This window comes from Lutra lutra, chromosome X, assembly GCF_902655055.1.
Source record: "Lutra lutra chromosome X, mLutLut1.2, whole genome shotgun sequence".
Lineage (NCBI taxonomy): Eukaryota > Metazoa > Chordata > Mammalia > Carnivora > Mustelidae > Lutra > Lutra lutra.
Genome location: NC_062296.1, coordinates 3,061,607 through 3,087,087, shown reverse-complemented (window position 1 = coordinate 3,087,087; position 25,481 = coordinate 3,061,607). Strand labels below are relative to the sequence as shown.

At 36.6% G+C, this 25,481-nt stretch overlaps 1 protein-coding gene across 5 annotated transcripts in view; it reads right to left on the bottom strand.

The window, feature by feature from the left end:
* The window catches only part of GABRA3 (gamma-aminobutyric acid type A receptor subunit alpha3), a 465,966-nt gene that overhangs the window by 68,608 nt on the left and 371,877 nt on the right, over positions 1 to 25,481 (bottom strand). For all 5 annotated transcript variants that reach the window (XM_047715987.1, XM_047715986.1, XM_047715991.1 and 2 more), the window contains exon 6: positions 6,292 to 6,374. In XM_047715987.1, the coding sequence (XP_047571943.1) occupies positions 6,292 to 6,374 (83 nt within the window). The remainder of the gene's footprint in view (positions 1 to 6,291; positions 6,375 to 25,481) is intronic.

Below are 25,481 nucleotides of genomic sequence, written 5' to 3'. Positions count from 1 at the left end.
TTCTCTTGAATAACACTCCTTAAATTGCTGTGAGCCTTTGGTGAGGGTTTGAAGAAAGTTTATTTTGAAAATTTTGAGTTCTCCTTGGTTTTATGGAAGAGATTTTCAGAAGTCCTTACTTTACCATTCCAGAATTGTTTCCTTGTTAGAGATTATTTTTCCTTATTTTATTTTGTTCATTATTTTACTTTAATTTCAGTATAGTTAACATAGAGCGTTACATTAGTCACATGGCAGGATACAAAATCAATTGCATTTCTATACAATAACAATGTGACTGAAGAAAGAGAAATTAATGAATTAATCCCATTTACAATTGCACCAAAACCCACAAGAAATCTAAGAATAACCCTAACCAAAGAAGTGAATGATCTGTACTCAGAAAACTATAGAACAGTTATGAAATAAAAATGAGGAAGACACAAAGAGATGGAAAAACATTCCAAGCACATGGGTTGGAAGAACAAATATTGTTAAAATTTCTATGCTACCTAGAACAATCCATACATTCAATTCAATCTCTATCAAAATACCATCATCACTCTTCACAGAGCTAGAACAAATATTCTCAAAATTTGTATGGAACCAGAAAAGATCCTGAATAGCCAAAGGAATGTTGAAAAAGAACACTAAAGCTGGTGGCATCACAATGCCAGACCCGATGCTCTATTACAAAGCTGTAATAATCAAGACAGTATGTTACTGGCACAAAAACAGACACATAGATCAGTGGGATGGAATAGAGAACCCAGAAATGGACCCTCAACTCAATGGTCAACTAATATTTGACAAAACAGGAAAGAATAGCCAATAGAAAAAGGATAGTCTCTCCAATACATGGTGTTGGAAAAATTGGACCGTCAGATGTAGAAGAATGAAACTGCAACATATACTTACACCATATACAAAAATAGACTCAAAATGGATGAAAGACCTAAATATGAGGCAGGAATTCATTTAAATCCTAGAGAACACAGGCAGCAACCTCTATGACCTCAGCCACCACAACTTCCTGTTAGACACATCTCCAAAGACAAGGGAAACAAAGGCAAAAATGAACTATTGAGACTTCATGAAAATAAAAAGCTTTTACACAGCAAAGGAAACAATCAACAAAACCAAAAGACAAATGACAGAAAGGGAGAATATATTTGCAAATATCTTATCAGATAAAGGGCTACAATCCAAAATCTATGAAGAACTTATCAAACTCAGCACCCCAAAAACAATTAATCCCATCAAGAAATGGGCAGAAAACATGAACAGATATTTCTCTGGCCATACAAATGGCCAACAGACATGAAAACATGTTCCACATCACTTGGCATCAGAGAAATACAATTCAAAACCACACTGAAATATCACCTTACATCAGTCAGAATGGCTAAAATTAACAACTCATGAAATGAGAGATGTTGGTAAGGATGTGGAAAAAGGGAAGTCCTTTTACACTGTTGGTGGGAATGCAAATGGTGCAGCCACTCTGGAAAACAGTATGGAGGTTCCTCAAGAAGTTAAAAATAGGCTACCCTATGACCTAGCAATTGCTCTACTAGGTATTTATCCAAAAGACACAAACATAGTGATTTGAAGGGGCACATGCACATCAATGTTAATAGCAGTAATGTCCACAATGACCAAAATATGGAAAGAGCTCAGATGTCTGTCAACGGATAAATGGATAAAGAAGAAGTAGTATACACACACACACACACACACACACACACACACACACACACAAAATGGAATATTACTCAGCCATCAAAAGAATGAAATCTTGCCATTTGCAATGATGTGGATGGAACTAGAGGGTATTATGCTAAGCAAAATAAGTGAGTCAGAGAAAGAAAATTATCATATGATCACACTCATATGTGGAATTTAAGAAACAAAACAGAGGATCATAGGGGAAGACAGGAGAAAATAAAACAAGATAAAACCAGAGAGGAAGACAAACTATAAGAGATTCTTCTTCTTTTTTTTTTCTAAAGATTTTATTTATTTATTTGACAGATCATAAGTAGGCAGAGAGACAGGCAGAGAGAGAGGGGGAATCAGGTTCCCTGCTGAGCAGAGAGCCTGATGCGGGGCCCGATCCCAGAACCCTGGGATCATAACCCGAGCTGAAGGCAGAGGCTTTAACCCACTGAGCCACCCAGGCGTCCCCATAAGAGACTCTTAATTATAGGAAACAAACAGGGTTGCTGGTGGGGAGGGAGGGAGGGGAATGGGCAACTGGGTGATAGATATTAAGGAGGGCATGTGATGTAATGAGCACTAAGTATTTTATAAGACTGATGAATCATTGACCTCTACCTGTGAAACCAATAATACATTATATGTTAATTAATTGAATTTGAATTTAAAAATGGAAAAAATAAACCTATCCATTCAATTCTGAATTGTAGGTATGTATCTTCCATAAGTGATTTCTAATTTGTTCTTTATAGATTCCAATTTTCTGCTGAAATTCTTTTTTTTTCTTTTATCTATTTTTTTCTTCTTTTCTCTTTTTTCTTGAACATATTAACCACAGTTTTTAAAAGCCCTTGTCTACAAACTCCAATATCTGGGTCACCTGTTGACCTATTTCCATATTCCATTTCTTTTTGTTTTAAAATCTTGGTTTTAGGTTATATGGTCCTGTGTATTGTTATGCTTAATGATCTTTTTCATTGAATTGCAGACATTGTATAATAAACTGTAGAACTTTTCAGATGATGTTGATTTCCACCAGAAAGACCTCATTCTTCCCTTTGTTAAACAGATAATGTGGGAAAATTATTACCTTAATTCTTTCAAGGGAATGAGTTGAATTTTAGTTTTGGTTAAACTTGGTATGTCTCTGCTGCTCCCTTGTAACTAGAACATAGTTTCTCTAGGGATTTAAACTAAGAGCCTGGCATGCCTTCTTTCTTTATAACATTGGGAGTCTATAGGAAAGCCAGCTTTACTTTTTCGAAGTTTTTATATTGCTTTTTTTAGCCTTATGATTTGTGCATATTCAAAATTTAGCAATTGTATTGAGACTGTTATTAGCCAAGAGTTTGAGACCTTCTAAATCTCTACTTTTATCACTTTAGCTCTCTGTGACCATGAAAACTATTGCTTTTTCCCCCCCATCATCTAGCAACAGTCATATGTTTAGGGCCAAACTTGAATTATAAGCTGAAATTCATGGCCAGAATTGTCAACTACCACAAAGAATGAAGAAGATGTAGTTCACAAATTCATCTACAAGGAGTTCCACCCTTTCTCCAGAACTTTTGTCTTTCAATCCTCATTGCTTCAACAGTCCTAGGTTTTCTAATTGTTCATGAGACATGTTCACCCACAGTCTTTCTCATTATTTTTGCCAATATCACTGTAATTTGAGCTATTATCATTTCTCATCTGAACTATTGCAATATCATTTTAACTGGACTTCCTTCTTCTGTTCTTCCCATATTTATATTTTTAACAGAGTATCCATAATGATTCTTTTAAAGCACTACAACAAAGGACTGATATCCAAGATCTATGAAGAACTCCCCAAACTCAACACCCAAAAAACATATAGTCATGTCAAAAAATGGGCAGAAGACATGAGTAGACACTTCTCCAATGAAGACATACAAATGGCTAGTAGACACATGAAAAAATGTTCATTACCATTAGCCATCAGGGAAATTAAAATCAAAACCACATTGAGATACCACCTTACACCAGTTAGGATGGCAAAGATTAACATGGCAGGAGACAACAAATATTGGAGAGGATGTGGAGAAAGGGGAACCCTCTTACACTGTTGGTGGGAATGCAAGTTGGTGCAGCCGCTTTGGAAAACAGTGTAGAGATTCCTCAAAAAATTAAAAATAGAGCTCCCCTATGACCCAGCAATTGCACTACTGGGTATTTACCCCAAAAATACAGATGTAGTGAAAAGAAGGGCCATCTGTATCCCAATGTTCATAGCAGCAATGGCCACAGTCACTAAACTGTGGAAAGAGCCAAGATGCCCTTCGACAGATGAATGGATAAAGAAGCTACGGTCCATATATACAATAGAATATTACACCTCCATCAAAAAGGATGAATACCCAACTTTTCTATCAACATGGACAGGACTGGAGGAGATTATGCTAAGTGGAATAAGTCAAACAGAGAAAGTCAAATATGGTTTCACTTACTTGTAGAACATAAGGAATAACATGGAGGACATTAGGAGAAGGAAAGGAAAAGTGAATTGGGGCAAATCAGAGGGAGAGATGAACCATGAGAGACAGTGGACTCTGTAAAACAAACTGAGGGTTTTAGAGGGGATGAGTGTGGGGGCATGGGTGAGGCTGGTGGTGGGTATTAAGAAGGGCATGTATTGCAAGGAACTCTGGGTGTTGTATATAAACAATGAATCTTGGAACACTGCATCAAAAGCTAATGATGTATTTTATGGTGACTAACATAACACACAAAAAAGTGCATTCTAAACAGAAAAAAAGAAAGAAAAACCTAAGTCAGATAATGTAATCATTTTGTTCCAAATTTCAAACCACTCCTCACTTTTTATCAGTAAAATTCAAAGCCCTTTAATGTCCTACAAGACTCTAGATGACCTAGTCTCTTCTTTGATCTCATTCTTTCCTAGTGCTTTCCCCTTTACTCTATCCAGCCAGACAGGATACTTTGATATCCCCCTGGAAAAGCCAGACACTTTTCTGACTTAGCTTCTTATCCCTGGATATTCCCTCTACCTGGAGCACAGTTTCCTCTAATATCTGCATTGTTAATACTTTTACTTCCTTAAAATTTCTGCTCAATTGTCACTTTTTAAAGAGACCTATGGTGATTACCCAATTTTAAAATTTCAGTGGCAACACCTATCTTCTACCTAGACAAGACTGATTCCCCTTATTCTGTAGTAATTTTTTTTCCTACAGTGATTTTCACTTTATACCATACTTTATATGTTACTTTTAAATCTGTTGTTTATCTTTCATCATCACTCTCTCCTCTATAAAATAAGCTCCACAAAAACGGGGTCTTTGTTTTATTCACGGATGTACTCCAAATTCCTACAATAGAGCCTGGCACATAAGAGACAATTCATAAATATTTGACAATGATTGAAAAAATATGTCACATGTAATTATTTGGATATTTTCAAATGTACTTTCTACTTCAGAATATAGATCTAAATTTAATTTAGACACAATCAACACAGACCTTGATATATTGCTCAGATGATTCCCTATATGAAACTTACTCTAAAATTCTTAGAGCTAGAAACTCACTCAAATTCTATTCAATTTTGATTTTTCTAATGTATTTGAAAATGGACTATGTATCTACTCATTTCTCTTTGAGATTTACAGTTATTGATAAAGGCAATACTCTGTAAAAATGAGAAAATCTCCAGGTCTCTATCTACCATTTACTGTAGAGAATTAGATAGAATGATATGAGATACAAATAGAATAGGCATTTCAAAAATAAAAGCACCTTCCCTTTTGGGATCTTGTCTTTAGGAAGCTGCTACTGTACCCTAGATTAACTTTGTCTTTTTATTCATTCATCCATTCGCAAGGTTTTTTTTTTATTTTTTTTTATTTTTTCAGCGTAACAGTATTCATTATTTTTGCACCACACCCAGTTCTCCATGCAATCCGTGCCCTCTACAATACCTACCACCTGGATCCCCCAACCTCCCACCCCTGGCCCCTTCAAAACCCTCAGATTGTTTTTCAGAGTCCATAGTCTCTCATAGTTCACCTCCCCTTCCAATTTCCCTCAACTCCCTTCTCCTCTCCATCTCCCCTTGTCCTCCATGCTATTTGTTATGCTCCACAAATAAGTGAAACCATATGATAATTGACTTTCTCTGCTTGACTTATTTCACTCAGCATAATCTCTTCCAGTCCTGTTAAATTCCAGTTTGTTAACATACAGTGTAACATTAGTTTCAGGTGTTACAATACAGTGATTCATCACTTATATACAATATTCAATGCCCAGTGTTCATCACAGTGTATTAGCTCTGTCTTACTATATCTTCTGGACAATTTAGGAAATAGAAGTTATTATTTTAATCTAATGACAGAAATGAGTCTGAAATGGTCAGATAATGTTTGCTTTCTACAAAGAAAAGTATTAAAAGCTAAGTCTCCTCTCCTGATCAACCCCAATTCCCTTCCCCACTCTCATACCACCCTGAATTCAAGGCTTCAGCTTTAGAAACCACTAGGGGATAGAATAGGAAATACACTATTTCTTTCAGAAGAAGATCAGGTAAATAGAAAGTGAGAAAATACGTACAGCTTCCAAACTTCAGTGGGCAGGCATGCACATCCATAGGAAAATCTTCCAAATGCATGGGGCACTCAGCATGAATTGTTAACCTAAAAGAAAGGAGAACAGAAAATGAGATTAAGCCAAAATGAATGGTGGTAAACACACAGCTGAATGTCCATTCACCAGCAATGGGGTGCTCCTAAGAATAGTGGGATTTCGTTTATATTGAGATTGAAGTCTTTATGAACACAAGGGATGAATTAAATGCACTAGAAAGCCTCTCAAAGCAGCATTCAGATTTTTAGATCAGATTTGAATTCCACCTTACCACCTTTAGAAAAACAAATATAATTATCTACCTTAGCTGAGCTCCCTCACCCAGTCCTCCTTCTTGAAAAAATCTGAAAACACCAGGTCCTGACTCATTCACTCCTGATAGCAGTTTAATCATTTATTAAATAATTTTCAGCAGGCTATCAAGTGAGTTAACCAATTTAAAGACTGCACTGGAAAGGAGAGATGAATATCTTCACCTTGATAATGAACTGGTATGAAAGATGACTCTGCTGCTCACAGCAATTGCTATAGTTTTGTTGAAAGAGATGACTTTTGGGGAACACATACACGCACTTGTGCACACATGCGTGTGCACATGCACACATGCATGCACACATGCGTGTGCACACAGACACACATACACACACACAACTGGCCAGGAAAAAAAAAATGCAAAGGTTATGGAGGACATCAAAAACCTCAGAAGTTAAGTCTAAAGAGCTCATGTTTTCTTTATAGGAATATCCTATAGGAGAGACTGCATGGATTCCTCAATGAAAATCTGGATGGGGTATGATTTATCATGCCCACATATTCATTTTCCTGCATTAGTCTGCTTAAATAATCTATTCTAAGATTTTCCCTCTGATTTCTTTAAAGAATTTTTAGCCTCAACTTCCCTTGGCCTAGATAGTTGCCTCTATGTAGAAAAAGGACCTATTCAACAGAAATTCAGAGTTCTTTGGAGCCAAGCTCTGATGGGTTATTTCTAGCTAATCAGTATATTTCTTGGTCATACTAGATTCCATCTATGTCATCCTCTTCATGTTCTAGGGGACTAACTGGCCAGCATCTCCAATCCTAGTTAATTGTTAAACCTGATGAATTATAATACTTCACAAATGATCAGAGGAGCAATACTAGATATTGTACAAAGCAGGCTGATTAAAACAAACATGCTCAAGTGTGTATTAGCAAAAACTCCAGACTAAATGGCAGAAACCAAGCGTATGCTCTTCAACAAATACTTATTCATCTCTTATTTTTACTTCTCCCATATAAACAGTAAAAGGAACTAGAGAGCAAGTGTCCTTGCAGATCTAATTAATCCTTTCAATACTTATAAAATGTTCCATGTGTCTTGGACAAAAGCTTAATTCTCAAGTCAGCCTGCAATATCTCAACAATCCACTTTTATTCTTAAGGTATAAAGGGGGTTTCTTAATTCAAAGAATTTGACACACAAATAATGTATTTCACTGAGAAACCTGTTCCTAGTGTTGGATAGTTAAAAGATTCCATGAGGCTTTAATAAAGAAAGTTGTGTTCCTTCTTTCCACTTATATTAGTACTTCCAAGATACTGCCTTTTATGAGTAATGCCAAGGGGAAATTACTTTATGTCTACCCAGCAGTCCTGGGGACATGGCAAATAAGACCACAACAAATAGATTATCAAAGCAAGATGCACAGGGCACTGATTTCTGATTAAGAGCAGAACTGATTTGTATAACTTTTCTATTTTCCTTCGCATATACATCTTGCCCATCATACCTAGGCACAGAGTAGAGAGGAGAAGGCAGATAATGAAAGCAGGGAACTTCACAAGCCAGATTATGCTGTGCTCTTTTCATTAGCTCTGAAACACATCCTAATGCTCTCTGACATCCCATGTCATACTGTCTTCCCTTCTCCCTTTCTTCTTTCCCTTTAACTTGTTATAACTTTCAAGACCCCCTTCAAGTTTTTCTACAGTAGAAAGCAGCCTGACTATACTCAGGCTAATATCCTCATCACTACAATCTATGTCATAAACATATGTGTCCCCTCCAAAACCTTCCTTCTACCCTCTTATTATTATTACTGTTTTTATTGTTTCATGTGACAAGAGCACTTAACATAAGATCTGTCCACTTAGCAAATTTTTAAGTATACAATAGAATATTGTTTTTTTTTTAATTTTTTTATTTTTTTCAGCATAACAGTATTCATTATTTTTGCACCACACCCAGTGCTCTATGCAATCCGTGCCCTGGGGATAAAAATACAATAGAATATTGTTAACTGAGAAATGGATCTGAGTAGACATTAATCCAAAGAAGACATACAAATGGACCCAGGTACATGAAAAGGTGCTCAATATCACTAATCATCAGGGAAATGCAAATGAAAACCACAATGAGTTATTACCTCATACCTGTTAGATAGGCTATTATGAAAAAGACAGGAGATAACAAGTATTGATGAGGATGTGGATAAAAAGCAATCCTGTGCACTGTTGGTAGGAATGTAAATTGGTGCAGTAACTCTGGAAAACAGTATGGAGTTTCTTCAAACAATTAAAAATAGAACTACCATAGGATCCAGCAATCCTACTTTTGGGAATATATGTCCAAAGTTACTGAAATCAGGATTTCAAAGAGATATCCGCATTACCATATGCATTGTAGTATTATCCACAATAGCCGAGACATAGAAGAAATCTAAGTATCCATCAATAGGTGTATAAGAAAATGTATATACATATAATGGAATATTATTTAGCCTTAACAAAAGAAAGAAATCCTGCCATTTTAAACCACATTGATGAACCTAGAGGACATTGTGCTAAGTGAAATAAACAAGACAGAGAAAGATGAATACTATATGATCTCCCTTATATGTGGGATAGTCAAACTCGTGAAAGCAGAGAATGAAATGGTGGTTACCAGGGGTTAGTGGGGAGGGAATAGGAAGATATTAGTGAAAGGGTGCTAGGTTTCAGTTTTATAAGATGAATAAGTCCTAGAGATCTACTGTACAGCAAATAGTCTTTCGTGGGCTTTTCAAGAAAGGTCAGGGACCCCTCAAAATGTGGCATTCAGGTCATAGGGACTCAGTTCCACTTCATGGTTTGGCCTACTTTGATTCTTATGCAAAAATGAGACAGGAACTGAGACAATCCAGGAAATTCCTTTCTTTGGGGGTAAAAGATACAGATAGAAAGGAAACTCTGTTAGCCCTGCATATATGCATACAAGTGTGCACATGCGCACACGCACCCTCCCCTCCATTACTGCTCTTATTTCACTGTGCTTTGCTGCATCCTGGCTCCCTTATCACCTTACTATTTGCTGTTCAAAACTGGTTTCTATTTCACCACAGTAAAAAGTTAGTTTTATTACCACCAAGACCCCCTAACTAGTCTCTGCTATCACCCTTTCCTTTTACAGTATATTCTCTACACAATAGTCTTCTAATGCTTCCTCATCTATTTTTTAAAGGTTTTATTTATTTGACACACACACACACACACACACACAGAGAGAGAGCACACAAACAGGTGGAGCAGCAGACAAAAGGAGGAGAAGCAGGCTCCCCACCGAGCAGAAAGCCCAATGTAGGGCTCAATCCCAGGACCCTGGGACCATGACCTGAGCCAAAGGCAGATGCTTAACTAACTGAACCACCCAGGTGCCCCTAACACTTCTTCATCTTATACAGACTAAAAGCCAAAGTCCTTGCCGTGGCTAATGGGGTCTTATATGACCTTGTCTTCTGTTCCTATACGGCTTATCTCCTACAAAGTCCTCCCTTGCTCACTTTGTTCCAGCCACACTGGCTTCTTTGTTGCTCTTTCAACATGTCAGGTTCTTAACAGCATGGTCTTTGCACTTGTTATACCTTCATATTTTTTTTCAAATCTTTGCTTAATTATTGTTTTCTAAATGAGGCCCACCCCGACCTCTACTCAGTTTACTATCTACATTAGGTTAGTAAACCTTACCATGCTCCTTCTTTTCCCATAGCACTTAACGTTTAATATGTTATAACATCTATTTTTTTTTCTATTTATCATTTTTTTCTCCTTACTATAAGGTTATGGATTTTTGCCTTGTTTTCTCTTTGATGGGTGCTAGGAACCTAGCATGTTACCTGGCACACTGTAGATGTTCAACACATATCCACTGAAGGAATGAATTAAAGAATGAGTTTTGTTTCCTAAAAGCATGTATTTCTATTAGGATCTTGCCGAGAGGAGGTATAGGCTGGGCAAACAGGGTTTAGGTATTTTTAGGGTTCCAGGCAAAAAGCACCTTAATATGATTCCTTAAGAGCATAATATCTCAACTTATTCTTTTCTGTGGGCATATAGCCTCTTTCCTGGAATTTCAGAGCAGAAAGAGCTTTATCAAAATATTTTTCAAAAATATCTGGTTTTATCTCCTCAGATGTTTTATATAATGAAACAGAAGGGAAGGAAATTAAACTAAAAAGAAAATTAAACTACAAGTTTCCTGAGTCTTTGGTGTAGTCTTCAAATACTTTCTGATCACCGACTATGTGCCAGTTAATATTCTAAGCAATATAAGTGTATTAGTAAATATATCAAGAGTGCTGCCCTCTTAAAACTTACATTTGAGTGAAGGGAGGACAAAAAAAATTAAAAAGATAAATCAATTGACCAATCTATCAATCATATAATATAGTAAAAGGTAATATGCTTCAGGAAGAAAAATAATATGTGAATCGAAAGTATTAGAGAGGGATTGCGATTTTTAGTAGGGTGTTCAGGGAATACCTCACTGAGTAGGTGATGTTTAAGCAGTAACCTGAAGGAAATGAGAGTGAGCCTTGTAGACACTTGGAAGAACATTCAAAATAGAGGGAGTAACAAATGCAAAGGACTTGAGATAGAAGTTAGTCCAGTGTATTCAAGGAAGAGCAACTAGGCCACTGTGGCCATAGTGGAGAGATAAAGAGGAAAGATTAACAGTAGATGAATTTAAAGAGGAAACTGTGGGGAATATACTAGATAGTACAAGGGCCTCCTAGGATATTTAGGTGTTTGTTTGTTTGTTTTCGAGATTTTATTTATTTATTTGATAGACACAGTGAGAAAGGGAACACAAGAAGAGGGAGTAGGAGAGAGAGAAGCAGGCTTTCCACTGAATAGGAAGCCTGGTGTGGGGCTTGATCCCAGGAACCCAGGACCATGACCTGAACCAAAGGTAGATGCCTAATGACTGAGCCACCCAGGTGCTCTGGATATTTTGGGTTTTACCTTAAATGAAATGTGGAGGTATTGCACAATTTTGAGTAGAATGGTGATTTGATCTAACATTTTAGGATTATTCTGGCAGCTGTGTGAAGAATAACTTGAAGGACAACAGCAGGAAGGTGAAATTCAGCACCCATTCATGATCCAAAAACTCTCAAAAAACTAGAAATAGAAGGGAACTTTCTCAACTGATAAAGAACATTTGTGAAAAATCTACATCTGGAACCATACTTTATGATAAAAGACTATTTCCTCCTAAGATAATGAATAAAATAAGGATGTCCATTTTCTCTTATTAAGCATTTTCCTGGAGATTTTTAATCAGTCTAAGAAAGAATGTAATGGAAGTCACTGCTAATGGGTATGCAGTTTCTTTTTTAGAGCAACTAAAGTATTCTGAAATTATGTATTGGTGATACCTACATAACCCTGTAAATATACCAGAAAACATTTACTTTTACATTTTAAAAAGGTGAATTATAGGACAGGTGGATCATATTTCAGTAAAGCTGCTTAAAAATTTAGGTAAGCTATGGGGTGCCTAGGTGGCTCAATTGGTTAAGCATCTGCCTTTGGCTCAGGTAATGATCTCAGGGTTCCAGGATTGAGCCCCATACCAAGCCCCACATGGAGCCCTAAGTCTGCTCCTCCCCACTGCTCATATGTGTGTTCACTCTCTCTCTCTCTTTCTCTCTCAAATAAATAAGATATTAAAAAAAAATTTAGGCAAACTAAAGAAGTTAAAGAAATGAAAAATGGAAAGTAAAAAACAAAACTTTCTTTAATTGCAAATAACAAGTTTCAGATATTCCATGTTTATAGAAGTCCTGAGATTATTAAGATTCTCTCCAAATTGATCACTGGATTCAACACATTTCTTATCAAAATCTCAGAAGCTTTTCTTTTTATAAAAAGAGCAAGCTGATCCTTAAAGTTATATAGGAATGCAAAGGATCTAGAATAGGCAATCCATATTTAAAAAGAAAAAAATCTTCCCAATTTCAAAACATACTAACAAACTACAGTAATCAATATTGCATGGGTTTGGTCTAAAAACAGGCAATATAGATCAAAGGAAAAGAATAGAAATTCCAGAGATAACTTTCACATATATAGTCAATTGACTTTGACCAAGGTTCAAAGCAATTCAAGACAGAAAAAAAATAGCATTTTCAATAAATGGTGCTGGGAGAATATCTACATGCAAAAAAATGAACATAGACACTTACCTCATATCATAAACAAAAATCAACTCCAGTGGAACATACGTCAGAATGTAAGAGATAAAATTTCTAAAAAATTATAGGAGAAAATCTTTGTAACCTGGAGTCAAGCAAAGATTTCTTAGACCACCAGAAGTATGAGCTATAAAAAATAAAAAATGGAATAAAATGGATCTTACTAAAATGTAAACATTTTGCTCTTCAAAAGACACCATAAGAAAATAAAAAGACAGCCATAAAATGAGTATATTTGTGAATCATATGTTGATAAAGCAATGTCTACAATAGCCAAACTATGGAAAGAACCTAGATGTCCATCTACAGACGAATGGATAAAGAAGATGTGGTATAGATACACAATGGAATACTATGCAGCCATCAAAAGAAATGAAATCTTGCCATTTGCGATGACGTGGATGGAACTAGAGGGTATCATGCTTAGCGAAATAAGTCAATCGGAGAAAGACAACTATCCTATGATCTCCCTGATATGAGGGAGAGGAGATGCAACATGGGGGGTTGAGGGGGTAGGAGAAGAGTAAATGAAACAAGATGGGATTGGGAGGGAGACAAACCATAAGTGACTCTTAATCTCACAAAACAAACTGAGGGTTGATGGGGGGAGGGGGGTTGGGAGAGGGGGAGTGGGGTTATGGATATTGGGGAGGGTATGTGCTATGGTGAGTGCTGTGAAGTGTGTAAACCTGGTGATTCACAGACCTGTACCCCTGGGGATAAAAATATATGTTTATAAAAAATAAAAAATAAAAAAATAAAAAAATAAAAAAATAGGGGCGCCTGGGTGGCTCAGTGGGTTAAGCCGCTGCCTTCGGCTCAGGTCATGATCTCAGGGTCCTGGGATCGAGTCCCACATCGGGCTCTCTGCTCAGCAAGAAGCCTGCTTCCCTCTCTCTCTCTCTGCCTTCCTCTCCGTCTACTTGTGATCTCTGTCAAATAAATAAATAAAATCTTTAAAAAAAATAAAAAATGAAAAAATAAAAGAAAAAAAAAGATAAATAATCTATATTAAGAACATATAAATAATTCTTACAACTCCATATCTTTTCCAACATTTGTTGTTTCTTTCCTTGTTAATTTTTACCATTCTAACTGGTATAAGGTGGTATCTCAATGTGGTTTTGATTTTAATTTCCCAGATGGCTAATGATGATGAACACTTTTACATGAGTCTGATAGCCATTTGTATGTCTTGCTCATAGCAGCAATGTCCACAATAGCCAAACTGTGGAAAGGGTTGAAATGCTCTTCAACAGATGGATAAGGAAGATGTGGTCCTTATATACAATGGAATATTACTCAGCCATCAAAAAAGATGAATACCAAACTTTTGCATCAACATGGACAGGACTGGAGGAGATTATGCTAAGTGGAATAAGTCAAGCAGAGAAAGTCCATTATCATATGGTTTCACTTACATGTGGAACCTAAGGAATAACATGGAGGACATTAGGAGAAGGAAAGGAAAAGTGTTTGGGGGGGAATCAGAAGGGTTGATGAACCATGAGAGACTGTAGACTCTGAGAAACAAACTGAGGGTTTTGGGGGGGTGTGGGGAGATGGGTGAGCCTGGTGGTAGGTATTAAGGAGGTCACGTATTACATGGAGCACTGGGTTTTATACGTAAACAATGAATCTTGGAACACTACATCAAAAACTAATGATGTACTGTATGGTGACTAGCATGATCCAATAAAAAAAATAATTCTTACAACTCAAAAATGAGAAAAAAACCAGCTCAATTTGAAAGTGAGCAAGATACTTAAATACACGTTTAATAAAAATACATATATACATTAAAAATTATAGAATACCACCACATCTAATAAAAAATACTCTGTCGGAGCACCTGGGTGGCTCAGTGGGTTAAGCCTCTGCCTTCAACTCAGGTCATGATCTCAGGGTCCTGGGATCGAGCCCCGCATCGGGCTCTCTGCTCCACAGGGAGCCTGCCTCCACCTCTCTCTCTGCCTGCCTCTCTGCCTACTTGTGATCACTGTCTGTCAAATAAATAAATAAAATCTTTTAAAAAAAATACTCTGTCGACTAATAAGGACATAACAAGATACTCAATATCATCAGTCATTAGGGAAGTGTAAATTAAAATCACAGTAAGATACTGCTACATGTGTAATAGCATGGCTAAAATAAAAAAGACTGACAATATCAAGTGTTTGCAAGAATCTTGAGAAAATGGAACCTCATAAATCACTGGTGGAAATATATAATGCTAAACCACATTTTGGAAAACATTTCATCAGTTTCTTAAAAAGTTAAACATATACTTCCTATAAAATCCTGTGGCTCCACTGTAATTCTTTTATCTAAGAGAAATGAAAACAGATGTCCACAGAAAGACCTTAACATAGCAGAATTATTTATGATAGCCAAAAGATGGAAATGACCTAAATGTCCATCAAATAATGATTGAACAAAATGTGGCATATTCACACAATAGAATATTAGTCATCAGTGAAAAGGAATAAGGACAACAACATGGGTGCACTTGGGTGGTTCAGTCAGTTGAGCAACTGACTCTCATTTTCGGTTCAGATCATGATCTCAGGGTCAAGATAGAGCCCAGAGTCAGAGTCTTCACTGGGTGAGAACCTGCTTAAAATCCCCTCTCTCCCTCTCTCTCTGCCCCTCCCACTGTTTGCACACTCTCACTCTCTCGCTCTCTATACAAATTAAATAAATACAGACAACAACAGGGAGGAATCTCAAGTGCATTGTGCTAAGTGAAAGTAGCCAGACACAAAAGGTCACATACTATGTTTCTATTCACACTAAGTGTCCAGGAAAGGCAAATCTATAGAGACAGGAAGTAAATTAGTGGTTGCCTGAGGCTGTGGTTGAGAATGGATGGTGACTGAAAATATTTGGAAAAAATTTTTAGAGGTGATAGAAATATTCTAAATCTAGTTTGTGGTTATAGTTGAACTCTAAATTTACTAAAAATCATTGAAATGCACACTTAAAATATAAATTTTATCAGATATAAATAATACTTCAAAAAGAGTTCTTATAAAATAAAAAAAAGCAAGAGAGGCATTATAGCATAGTTTTTAAGAGCATGGATTCCAAAGCTAGACTAGAAGATTTACAAACCAACTCTATCTCTTAATAAGTATATGCAAGTTATTTCAGTTCTCTGGGCTTTGTTAGGTTTTATTTTCCAAATGCTGATTAAAGCTCTAAAACTGGATAGTATTATGAAGGAAGGCAAAAAGTCTAAGAGCTGAGATTCAGGGTATAATAATTGGATTAACGTCCTTTACAATGAATCCTAACACCAGTGATTCTCAGTATCTCATCTATTTCCTACAGTATGCACTACCCATGAATAATATACCTTTTACCACTGGCAGAAAGTATGTATCAGAATCTCAAAGTGGAAAGGAGGCATGAAATAAGGAGGTATAATGAATATGGTGGTTTAAAAATGTTTACTCCAATAATCAAGCGATGGCATCTCATTAAAAATCCCTGCTATTGACTTAAAGCCACTGAGTAAATCGTCTCTTTTCTATTCCTTTGAAATTGAGACAAATTTGTGACTTGGTTATTTGGTGCCTTATCTCATCCCCACTGGAAATATCTAAGTATGTATCCAAAATGAACACACACATATCAGAGACTATTCTTATTATACTATTTGCTGATATTTCTATTGTATCATTAACACAAAAGCCAATGTTTATTTTATATTTGTTATATAATGTTTTGAAATTTTAGGATTTTATTGGTACATATTTGTCTCCTGAACTAGATTGAATATCATATGTAAGTCACTCGCTTTTAGGTGGGAATGTACCCAATGCAATAACTCAACAAGGAAAAATTTCCAGCTCAGATGGTATTGCATCCACGTTCTCAGCGTCCATTTGCCTTTGGCCCGAGAAAACAATCCTCCTAGAAAATAAATCTTTGGTCCTCATATCTTGATAATACCTCTCACTTTACTAAGCTACTTCCCCTTTTCTTTATCCTTCTACTACTGCAATATCTAGAACACATTCCTTACCTAGAACAAGGTGGAGCTATACACATAACATTTGTACACCTCAAAATATGTATATCATACCTCAAAGAGTTTTAAAAACTATAAAATGAATATGAATTAAATGAATCACCTAGTTCTTAATTGCTCCACAGAAAAATATCACATTGTTTCTAGAGTTTTGCATGTAGAATACCAATTTTTTAAAATAGAGGCATAACATAGGAAAAAATTCTAGAGAAGTTTCTGAACTTACTGAAGTTCCAAAGGTTGAAGATTTAAATTTTATTGATTATATGCACTAATTGTTCAGTGAGATAGTCAACACATTAAGAGAAATATAGGAAGGAGAAACATAAATGTAGTAGGGCACAGGGTGTCTGGAGATCAGTATGAGCCTCACTGTAGGCAATATGTCACCTAGGCATTTTAGAAATGGAACAATCTGCTCTGAATTCTGAGAAATATTCTTTCTAAAAACCAAAAGGTAGAAAACACTACTTCAGAGGTACTAGGCAGGCTTTTTCTATGACCATAGAGTAAAGGGCAAGGTGTGAACTTTATGATGAAAAAGAAAAGAGAGTAAATCATTACTAACCATTATCAGTAGAGGATGAGCCATTTCAAATACACAACCCCCAAACACCAAACCAAGCAGTGCATTAGTTGTAATAATCTCAGTCGTCTTCAGGCTTACTATTAAATACTCGAGCTATAGACAAAAGGCTTTAATATACTGGAAGGCCCTTGGGCTTCCTATTTGGAAGACTATAAGTTTACCACTGCATTTAGCCTTTTGGGGAGCACATATAAGTTTTAAGAACTACCTCAGACATGTAGCTCCAGCCTCATTTTCTGACATTCACACATTTCCCCACTCTCCACCCATCTGCAGATATGTGTGATTTCATGACACAAAACTCTGTTTGTCTTTGCACACATTGTTTCTTTTTTCTGCCTGAAATGTCATTTCCCTTGATATGTGTGACAAATTTCCTTCAAGTCCTTGTTCATATATACCTCTTCCATGATGCTTTGTATGTGTGCTGTGGGCATAGTAAGTTCTCTACTCACAGAAATTCTAGAGCACTTTGGATACATACTTTAGTTCTTAGCACTGTTGAAATAACTTTCCAGGCCTATGATGGAGCTGTTCCTGCTTGGGGTGCCATGTCAACAAACTGAAACTTAGATAACTTCTGTGTTACTGTAAATATTCTACTTGACCAGAAACATAGTATATACAGTCAGCCAATACCCAAATGCCAAACCAACTCTGTACCTTTTCATCTCAGACAAGGTTAACTATGCTGCTCTGGCCAATCAGATATTTTCTATTTTTCTCTTCCTAGTTCTTTATTTTTTTTTATCCTATGAAATCTTTGTCTTCTGCCCCATTTTTCAGTTTTGTAAAAGGAGACTGTCCACTTCATGAAGTGAAACAAAGTTTGTTAGTATTAACTAAATTGTTTTCTTTAATCATTTTTAACAGCACATAGATTATCAGTATCCATTTATGTGTCTGTCTTCTGAACAGGACTGTAACTTGAGAGAAGGGTCTCTATTTCTCATTTTAATGTTATCCCTACAATGGTGGTTGGCCCATAGGAGATAGGCAATAAATGCTTCTTAGTAAATATTTCTATAATATAGAGCAGTTATTTTCAGTCCTGTTTCCCAGAAGAAGAAACTGGGGCCCAGGAAGGGAGAAATGCCTTGTCCATGGTGACATGCTCATATGTGCCAGAGTTGGGACTCTTTGCCAGAGCACCTAATTCCTACTCTAAAGTTCATTTCACTACAAAATACAGTCTCCAACTCTGTCTAGGAGTAGCATCTAAAATAGCTTCATTCTTTGGAATTAGAGGGACTCTTCTGGTGATCTGTAAATCCTTTCCCCCTTTGTGTTAGAATGACCTTTTTAAACAGACTCAATCTGACTGGACATCAGCTTCTTGCCTTTAAAAAAATAAAAACAATTCTTGTTATTACAAGGACCTGATTTCCTCTTGCAGCTAACCACTTGTGAATACATTCTTCCTTTCCTCCTTCCAGCTCAGTGCCAGTTCCTCTGTAAAACCCTCCCACATCTGGACCTATGTTCCCAAGTCCTAATGAAACCTGTACTCTTTAGTTTATAGTACCTCATTGTTGGCTTTTTGTGAAAATTCCATTATGCCTCATAGTATGGTGAATGATGTATCCTATCTTTCCTGCCAGGATGTGAGCTCATGGAAGGTAGGAATTGATATCACCACATGGAGTACACAGCATAATTTGTGATTGACTGAGGACTTATACTATTACTTGCTTCTCACCTCACTGTAAGCTTTCTCAGAACCCAAAATAAGCCAGTCTACATCTTCTATGTCCTTACCTCTATTCATTAGAGTGAGGCTCACTAAGTATGGTCCTGTCAGAGTCAGTTTCTAGCTTAAAGGAAGGGGAACTACAGATGAAATCCCCTAGAGCAAAAGCTATTACGAAAAAGGACTGTGTGAAACAAAGCTATCAGTGCTTGGTTGCTTTGATTACATTAAATCCTATAGAGCTAGCCTAACAATGTAGCCCAAATGCCTTCCCTGGTTCCTGGCCATTTCAGAGACAATCTCTATTATAAAGATTCATGTGCAAGCTATTTGCATCTAAAGTAGGAAGAGACTAGCTTTACTGTTAACATTTTCACAATTTGTCTTTGAAATAATTTGTCTTTGGAAATCCCAAGTACATAAGCAAAACTGACCCATTCATAAAATCAAAGAATAAAGGAAGGCATGAAGCTCTGAATATGATAGGAAGCTTCTTTTAGTTGCTTAAAAAGATGCCTCTCTCTTAATGATACAACATGAGAAGTGAGTTCTTATTTTCTTTAATTTTTAGCTAAATGTAGGACGCTATTATTGTGTAGCTTAAGATAAAAAGACGCTTTGTCTATGCATTCAATTTTTATAAAATCACATTGTGTCAAAGTTCTGAGTTCCAACTGCAGCTTGTCACGTTCACCTCAGACTCAGTATGTTTAAACTTTATATCCCTTACATTCTTTTCTTAGAGAAAGTGGTGGGATGGAGTAGAGGAAAAACTGCTCGCTTTAACCTAAGTGTGACTTCAGTTTCTGTACCAGCTCTGCCACTTATCAGTGGTGTGACTTTGGCTCTACTGAAATGTCAGCTTACTAAATATAAAAGTAGGGGTTCTTAACACAAAAACCTCCAAAGTGGATATGTGCCATAATATGTATCAAGCAATTCATAAGGCTTATCATGTTTACTCCCCACAACAGCTTTATGAAACAGGTATTGTTATGATTCACCACATTTTACAGATGAAGGACCAGCAGTAGTCTTTTTTTTTAAAGATTTTTTTAATGTATTTATTTATTTGTCAGAGAGAGGGAGAGAGAGAAAGCACAAGCAGGCAGAGGCAGAGAGAGAAGTAGGCTCTCCGCTGAGCAAGGAGCCCCACATGGGATTCGATCCCAGGATCCCAGGATCATGACCCGAGCCGAAGGCAGCAGCTTAACCGACTGAGCTACCCAGGCGTCCCGGACCAGCAGTAGTCTTATTGCAGAACCTACCATCTTAATCACAATGCTGCCCTTTGTGTTACACAAAACCCTTTGTGTAATGCACAATCAGTGCCATGAGAAATGAGATAAATACATGTGAAGCACCTACCATATCACCTGGTATATAGAAAATCCTAAATAGGTGTAAGTTCTCTAAACACACTTTCTTCTCTATAAAATATATGTTGCTTCTACATTGCTTTTTAAAAAATAATAACACCACAATCTTCTTAGTATTCAGAGAGAATATGTAAGGTACAGTCTCAATATGCCCTCTTCCTCATTACCCCATATCTAGTTGGACACCAAGTTCTTTTGAAAGCCTCTCCTTTCTTTTCTACTCTTACTTTTTGCTGCCTTTATTTCATCCATGAACAGTCTTCTCTGGATTACAAAATGGTCTACTAACTGGTATCCCTGCTTCTAAATGATTCTCCAGAGTGCAACCTGATATTTTAATTAAAAAAAAAAAAACAACAACATAAAAATTGGCAAAGAACTGTCAGCTGTTCACCAAATCCATTTATTTTCCCAGCCTCCCTTTCAGTTAGGCATGTCCATGTGACCTCATTCTAGTCAAAGAAATGGCAGTAGAAGTAAGTACACCACTCAAGGGCCAGACTTTAAACACCTCCCACATATAATCCTCCATGCTCTTTCCTCTTCTACTCACTCGATACAGAGAAACAAAGTGGCCTCGGAAACCATGTACTGAATATGGCAGAGACAACAGATGAAAGGAGCATGGGTCGCTGAAACGCCACTAACAAATGAGCCACCTGCTTTGAAATTTAAGGAGCAAGAAATACACCTCTATCAAGTTTGAACTGTTATATATTTTTGAATTTAGCAAACTGTAACACAAATGATCTGAGCATGTTACTCCCTTTAAAAAAAAACCAATAATGCTTCCCAATAAGTACAGAATGAATATATTCTGCATCACTTCCAGATAATTATCCCTCATCCATTATGCAGAAACCCTTCCAAATAGGCATGCTATTTGGCTATATTTACCATTACCTCACCTTATCACTGCCATTTTCTTTTTTTTTTTAATTTTTTTTTTATAAATTTTTTTTTTAATTTATTTATTTGACAGAGAGACACAGCGAGAGAGGGAACACAAGCAGGGGGAGTGAGAGGGGGAGAAGCAGGCTTCCCACCAAGCCGGGAGCCTGATGCGGGGCTCGATTCCAGAACCCCGGGATCATGACCCGAGCCGAAGGCAGACGCTTAACGACTGAGCCACCCAGGTGCCCCTCACTGCCATTTTCTAAAGCTTATTTACTCCTCCACATTCAATAGGAATGTTAATACTCGGATTATTATTATTTTTCTAACCCTTAGTACTTCTGTTATCTCAGGGGACTTCTTTGCTTATTGGGAGAACTAACAACATTCTGACCATCACCAACTTCCAATCAGGCACCAAATACCACCAATGCTACATGTTGTATATCCACCTCCTTCTTCAACTTTATTTAGTGGAAAAAGCAGTAGTTTGAGACAGAACGGCATTTGCCTAATAAATGCATCATTGGACAAGTCGTTTTAATTTTTAATTTTTATTTAACTTTTTATTTAAATTCAATTTAATTAACATACTGTATTAATAGTTTGAGGGGTAGAATTCAGTGATTCTTCAGTGGCATACAAAACTCAGTGTTCATAACATCAAGTGCCCTCCCTAATGCCCATCACCCAATTATCCCATCCCCCCACTCACCTCCCCTCCAGCAACCCTCAGCTTGTTTCCTATAGTTGGGTATCTTATAGTTTGCCTCACTCTCTGTTTTCCTCTTATATTATTTTCCCTTCCCTTCCCCTATGTTCATCTATTTTGTTCCTTAAATTCCACATATGAGTGAGATCATATGATAATTGTCTTTCTCTTACTTATTTCACTTATCATAATACACTCTAGTTCCATTCACGTCATTGCAAATGGTAAGATTTCATTCTTTTTGATGACTGAGTAATATTTCATTATATATGTATATATAGACCATATTTTCTTTATCTAATCATCTGTCGACAGACATCAGAGCTCTTTCCATATTAGGGCCATTGTGGACATTGCTGCTATAAACATTGGGGTGTGTGTGCCCCTTCAAGTCACTATGTTTGTATCCTTTGGATAAATACCTAGTAATGTGATTGCTGGATCATAGGATAGCTCTATTTTTAACTTCTTGAGGAACCTCCATACTCTTTTCCAGAGTGGCTATACCAGTTTGCATTCCCACCAACAATGTAAGAGGATTTCTCTTTCTCTGCATCCTTGCCAACATCTGTTGTTTCCTGAGTTGTTAATTTTAGCCATTCTGACTGGTGTGAGGTGGTATCTCATTGTGGTTTTGATTTGTATTTCTTTGATGTCAAGTGATGCTGAGCATTTTTCATGTGTCTGTTGGTCATTTGTATGTCTTCTTTGGAAAACATCTGTTCATTTCTTCTGCCCATTTCTTGACTGGATTATTTGTTTTTGGTGTTGAGTTTGATAAGTTCTTTTTTTTCCTATTTTATTTTTTTAATCATTTTTTTAATTTATTTTCAGCATAACAGTATTCATTGTTTTTTGTACCACACCCAGTGCTCCATGCAATCCGTGCCCTCTCTAATACCCACCACCTGGGTATTAGAGTTTGATAAGTTCTTCATAGATTTTGGACTGTAGCCCTTTATCTGATAAGACATTTGCAAATATCTTCTCCCATTCTGTAGGTTGACTTTTGGTTTTGTTGACTGTTTCCTTTGCTGTGCAAAAGCTTTTTATCCTCACAAAGTCCCAATTTTGCTTTTGTTTCTCTTGCCTTTAGAGATATGTCTAGAAAGAAGTTGCTGTGGCCAAGATCAAAGAAGTTGCTGCCTGCCTTCTCCTCTAGGATTTTGATGGATTCCTGTCTCACATTAAGGTTTTTCATCCATTTTGAGTTTATTTTTGTGTCAGGTGTAAGAAAGTGGTCCAGTTTCATTCTTAGGCATGTAGCTGTCCAATTTTCCCAACACCATTTTTTGAAGAGACCATCCTTTCCCATTGGATATTCTTTGCTGCTTTGTCATAGATTAGCTGGCCATAGAGTTGAGGGTCCATTTCTGGGTTCTCCATTCTCTTCCACTGATCAGTGTGTCTGCTTTTGTGCCAGTACCATACTTTCTTGATGATTACATATTTGTGATATAGTTTGAAGTCTGGAATTGTGATGCCACCAGCTTTGATTTTCTTTTTCAACATTCCTTTGGCTATTCAGGGCCTTTTCTAGTTCCATACAAATTTATTCCAACTCTGTGAAAAATGCTAATGGTATTTTTGATAGGGATTGCATTGAATCTATAGATTGCTTTGGGTAGCATAGACATTTTAACAGAATTTGTTGTTGCAATCCATGAGTTTGGAATGTTTTTCCATTTTTTTGTGTCTTCCTCAATTTCTTTCATAAATGCTGTATAGTTTTCAGAGTACAGAAACCTATTTGGTTAGGTTTATTCTTAGGTATCTTGCAGTATTTGGTGCAATTATAAATGGGATCTATTCCTTGATTTCTCTTTCTTCTGTTTCATTTTTAGTGTATAGAAATGCAAGTTACTTCTATGCATTGATTTTATATTCTACAACTTTCCTGATTTCCTGTATCAGTTCTAGGAATTTTTTGGTGGAGTTCTTTGGGTTTCTACATAAAGTATTCTCTCATCTGCAAAGAATGAAAGTTTCACTTCTTTTCTTATTTGGATGCATTTTATTTCTTTTTGTGGTATGATTGCTGAGGTTAGGAATTCCAGTACTATGGTGAACAACAGTGGTGATAGTGGACATCACTGTCATGTTCCTAACTTTGGGAGAAAAGCTCTTAGTTTTTCTCCATTGGGGATGGTAATTGCTGTGGGTCCTTCATATATGGCTGTTATGAGGTATGTTCCCTCTATCCATATATGGTAGAAGGTTTTTATCAAGTAGGCTGTGTTTTGTCAAACACTTTTTATGCATCTACTGAGAGGATCATTATCATTCTTATCCTTTTTAAAAAAAATTAATGTGGTGTATCACATTGATTGATTTGCAGATGGTGAGCCACCCTTGCAGCCCAGGATTAAATCCTACTTGGTTCTGGTGAATAATCCTTTTAATGTATTCTTGGATCCTATTAGCTAGTATCTTGGTGAGAATTTGGGCATCCATGTTAATCAGGGATATTGATTGTTAATTCTCCTTTCTTGTGGGGTCTTTGTATGGTTTGGGGATCAAGGTAATGTTGGCCTCATAGAATGAGTTGGAAGTTGCCCTTCTATTTCTATTTTCTGGAACAGTTTCAGAAGAATGTGTATTAATTCTTCTTTCAATGTTTGGTAGAATTCCCCTGGGAAGCCATTCAGCCCTGGACTCTTATTTGTTGGGAGATTTTTGATTACTGATTCAATTCCTTTGCTGGTATGGGTTTGTTCAGCTTTTCTTTTTCTTCCTATTTCAGTTTTGGTAGTTTATGTTTCTAGGAATGCATCCATTTCTTCCAGACTGCCTAATTCGTTGGCATTTATTTCCTCATTATTCTCTTATAATTGTATTTCTTTGGTGTTGGTTGTGATCTCTCCTCTTTCATTCATGAATTTATTAATTTGGGTCCTTTTTCTTTTCTTTTTGAATTATCTGGTTAGGTGTTTATCAGTCTTATTAATTCTTTCAAAGAATCAGCTCCTAGCTTTGCCGATCCATTCTATGGTTATTGGGGGGAGTTTTGTTGTTTTTTTTGTTGTTGTTGTTTTTAATTTCTATGTCATTGATTTCTACTTAACTCTTTATTTCTCCTCTCCAACTGGGTTTAGGATTTATTTGCTTTTTTTTCCCCCCAAGCTCCTTTAGGTGTAAGTTTAGGTTGTGTATTTGAGACTTTTCTTGTTTCTTGAGGAAGGCCTGTACCATTATATACTTCCCTCTTAGGACTGCCTTTGCTGCATCCTAAAGGTTTTGAACTTTCATGTTTTCATTTTCGTTTGCTTCCATGTGTTTTTTTTAATTCTCCTTTAATTTTCTGGTTGACCCATTCACTACTTAGTAGGATATTTTTTAACCTCCATGTATTTGTGGGTT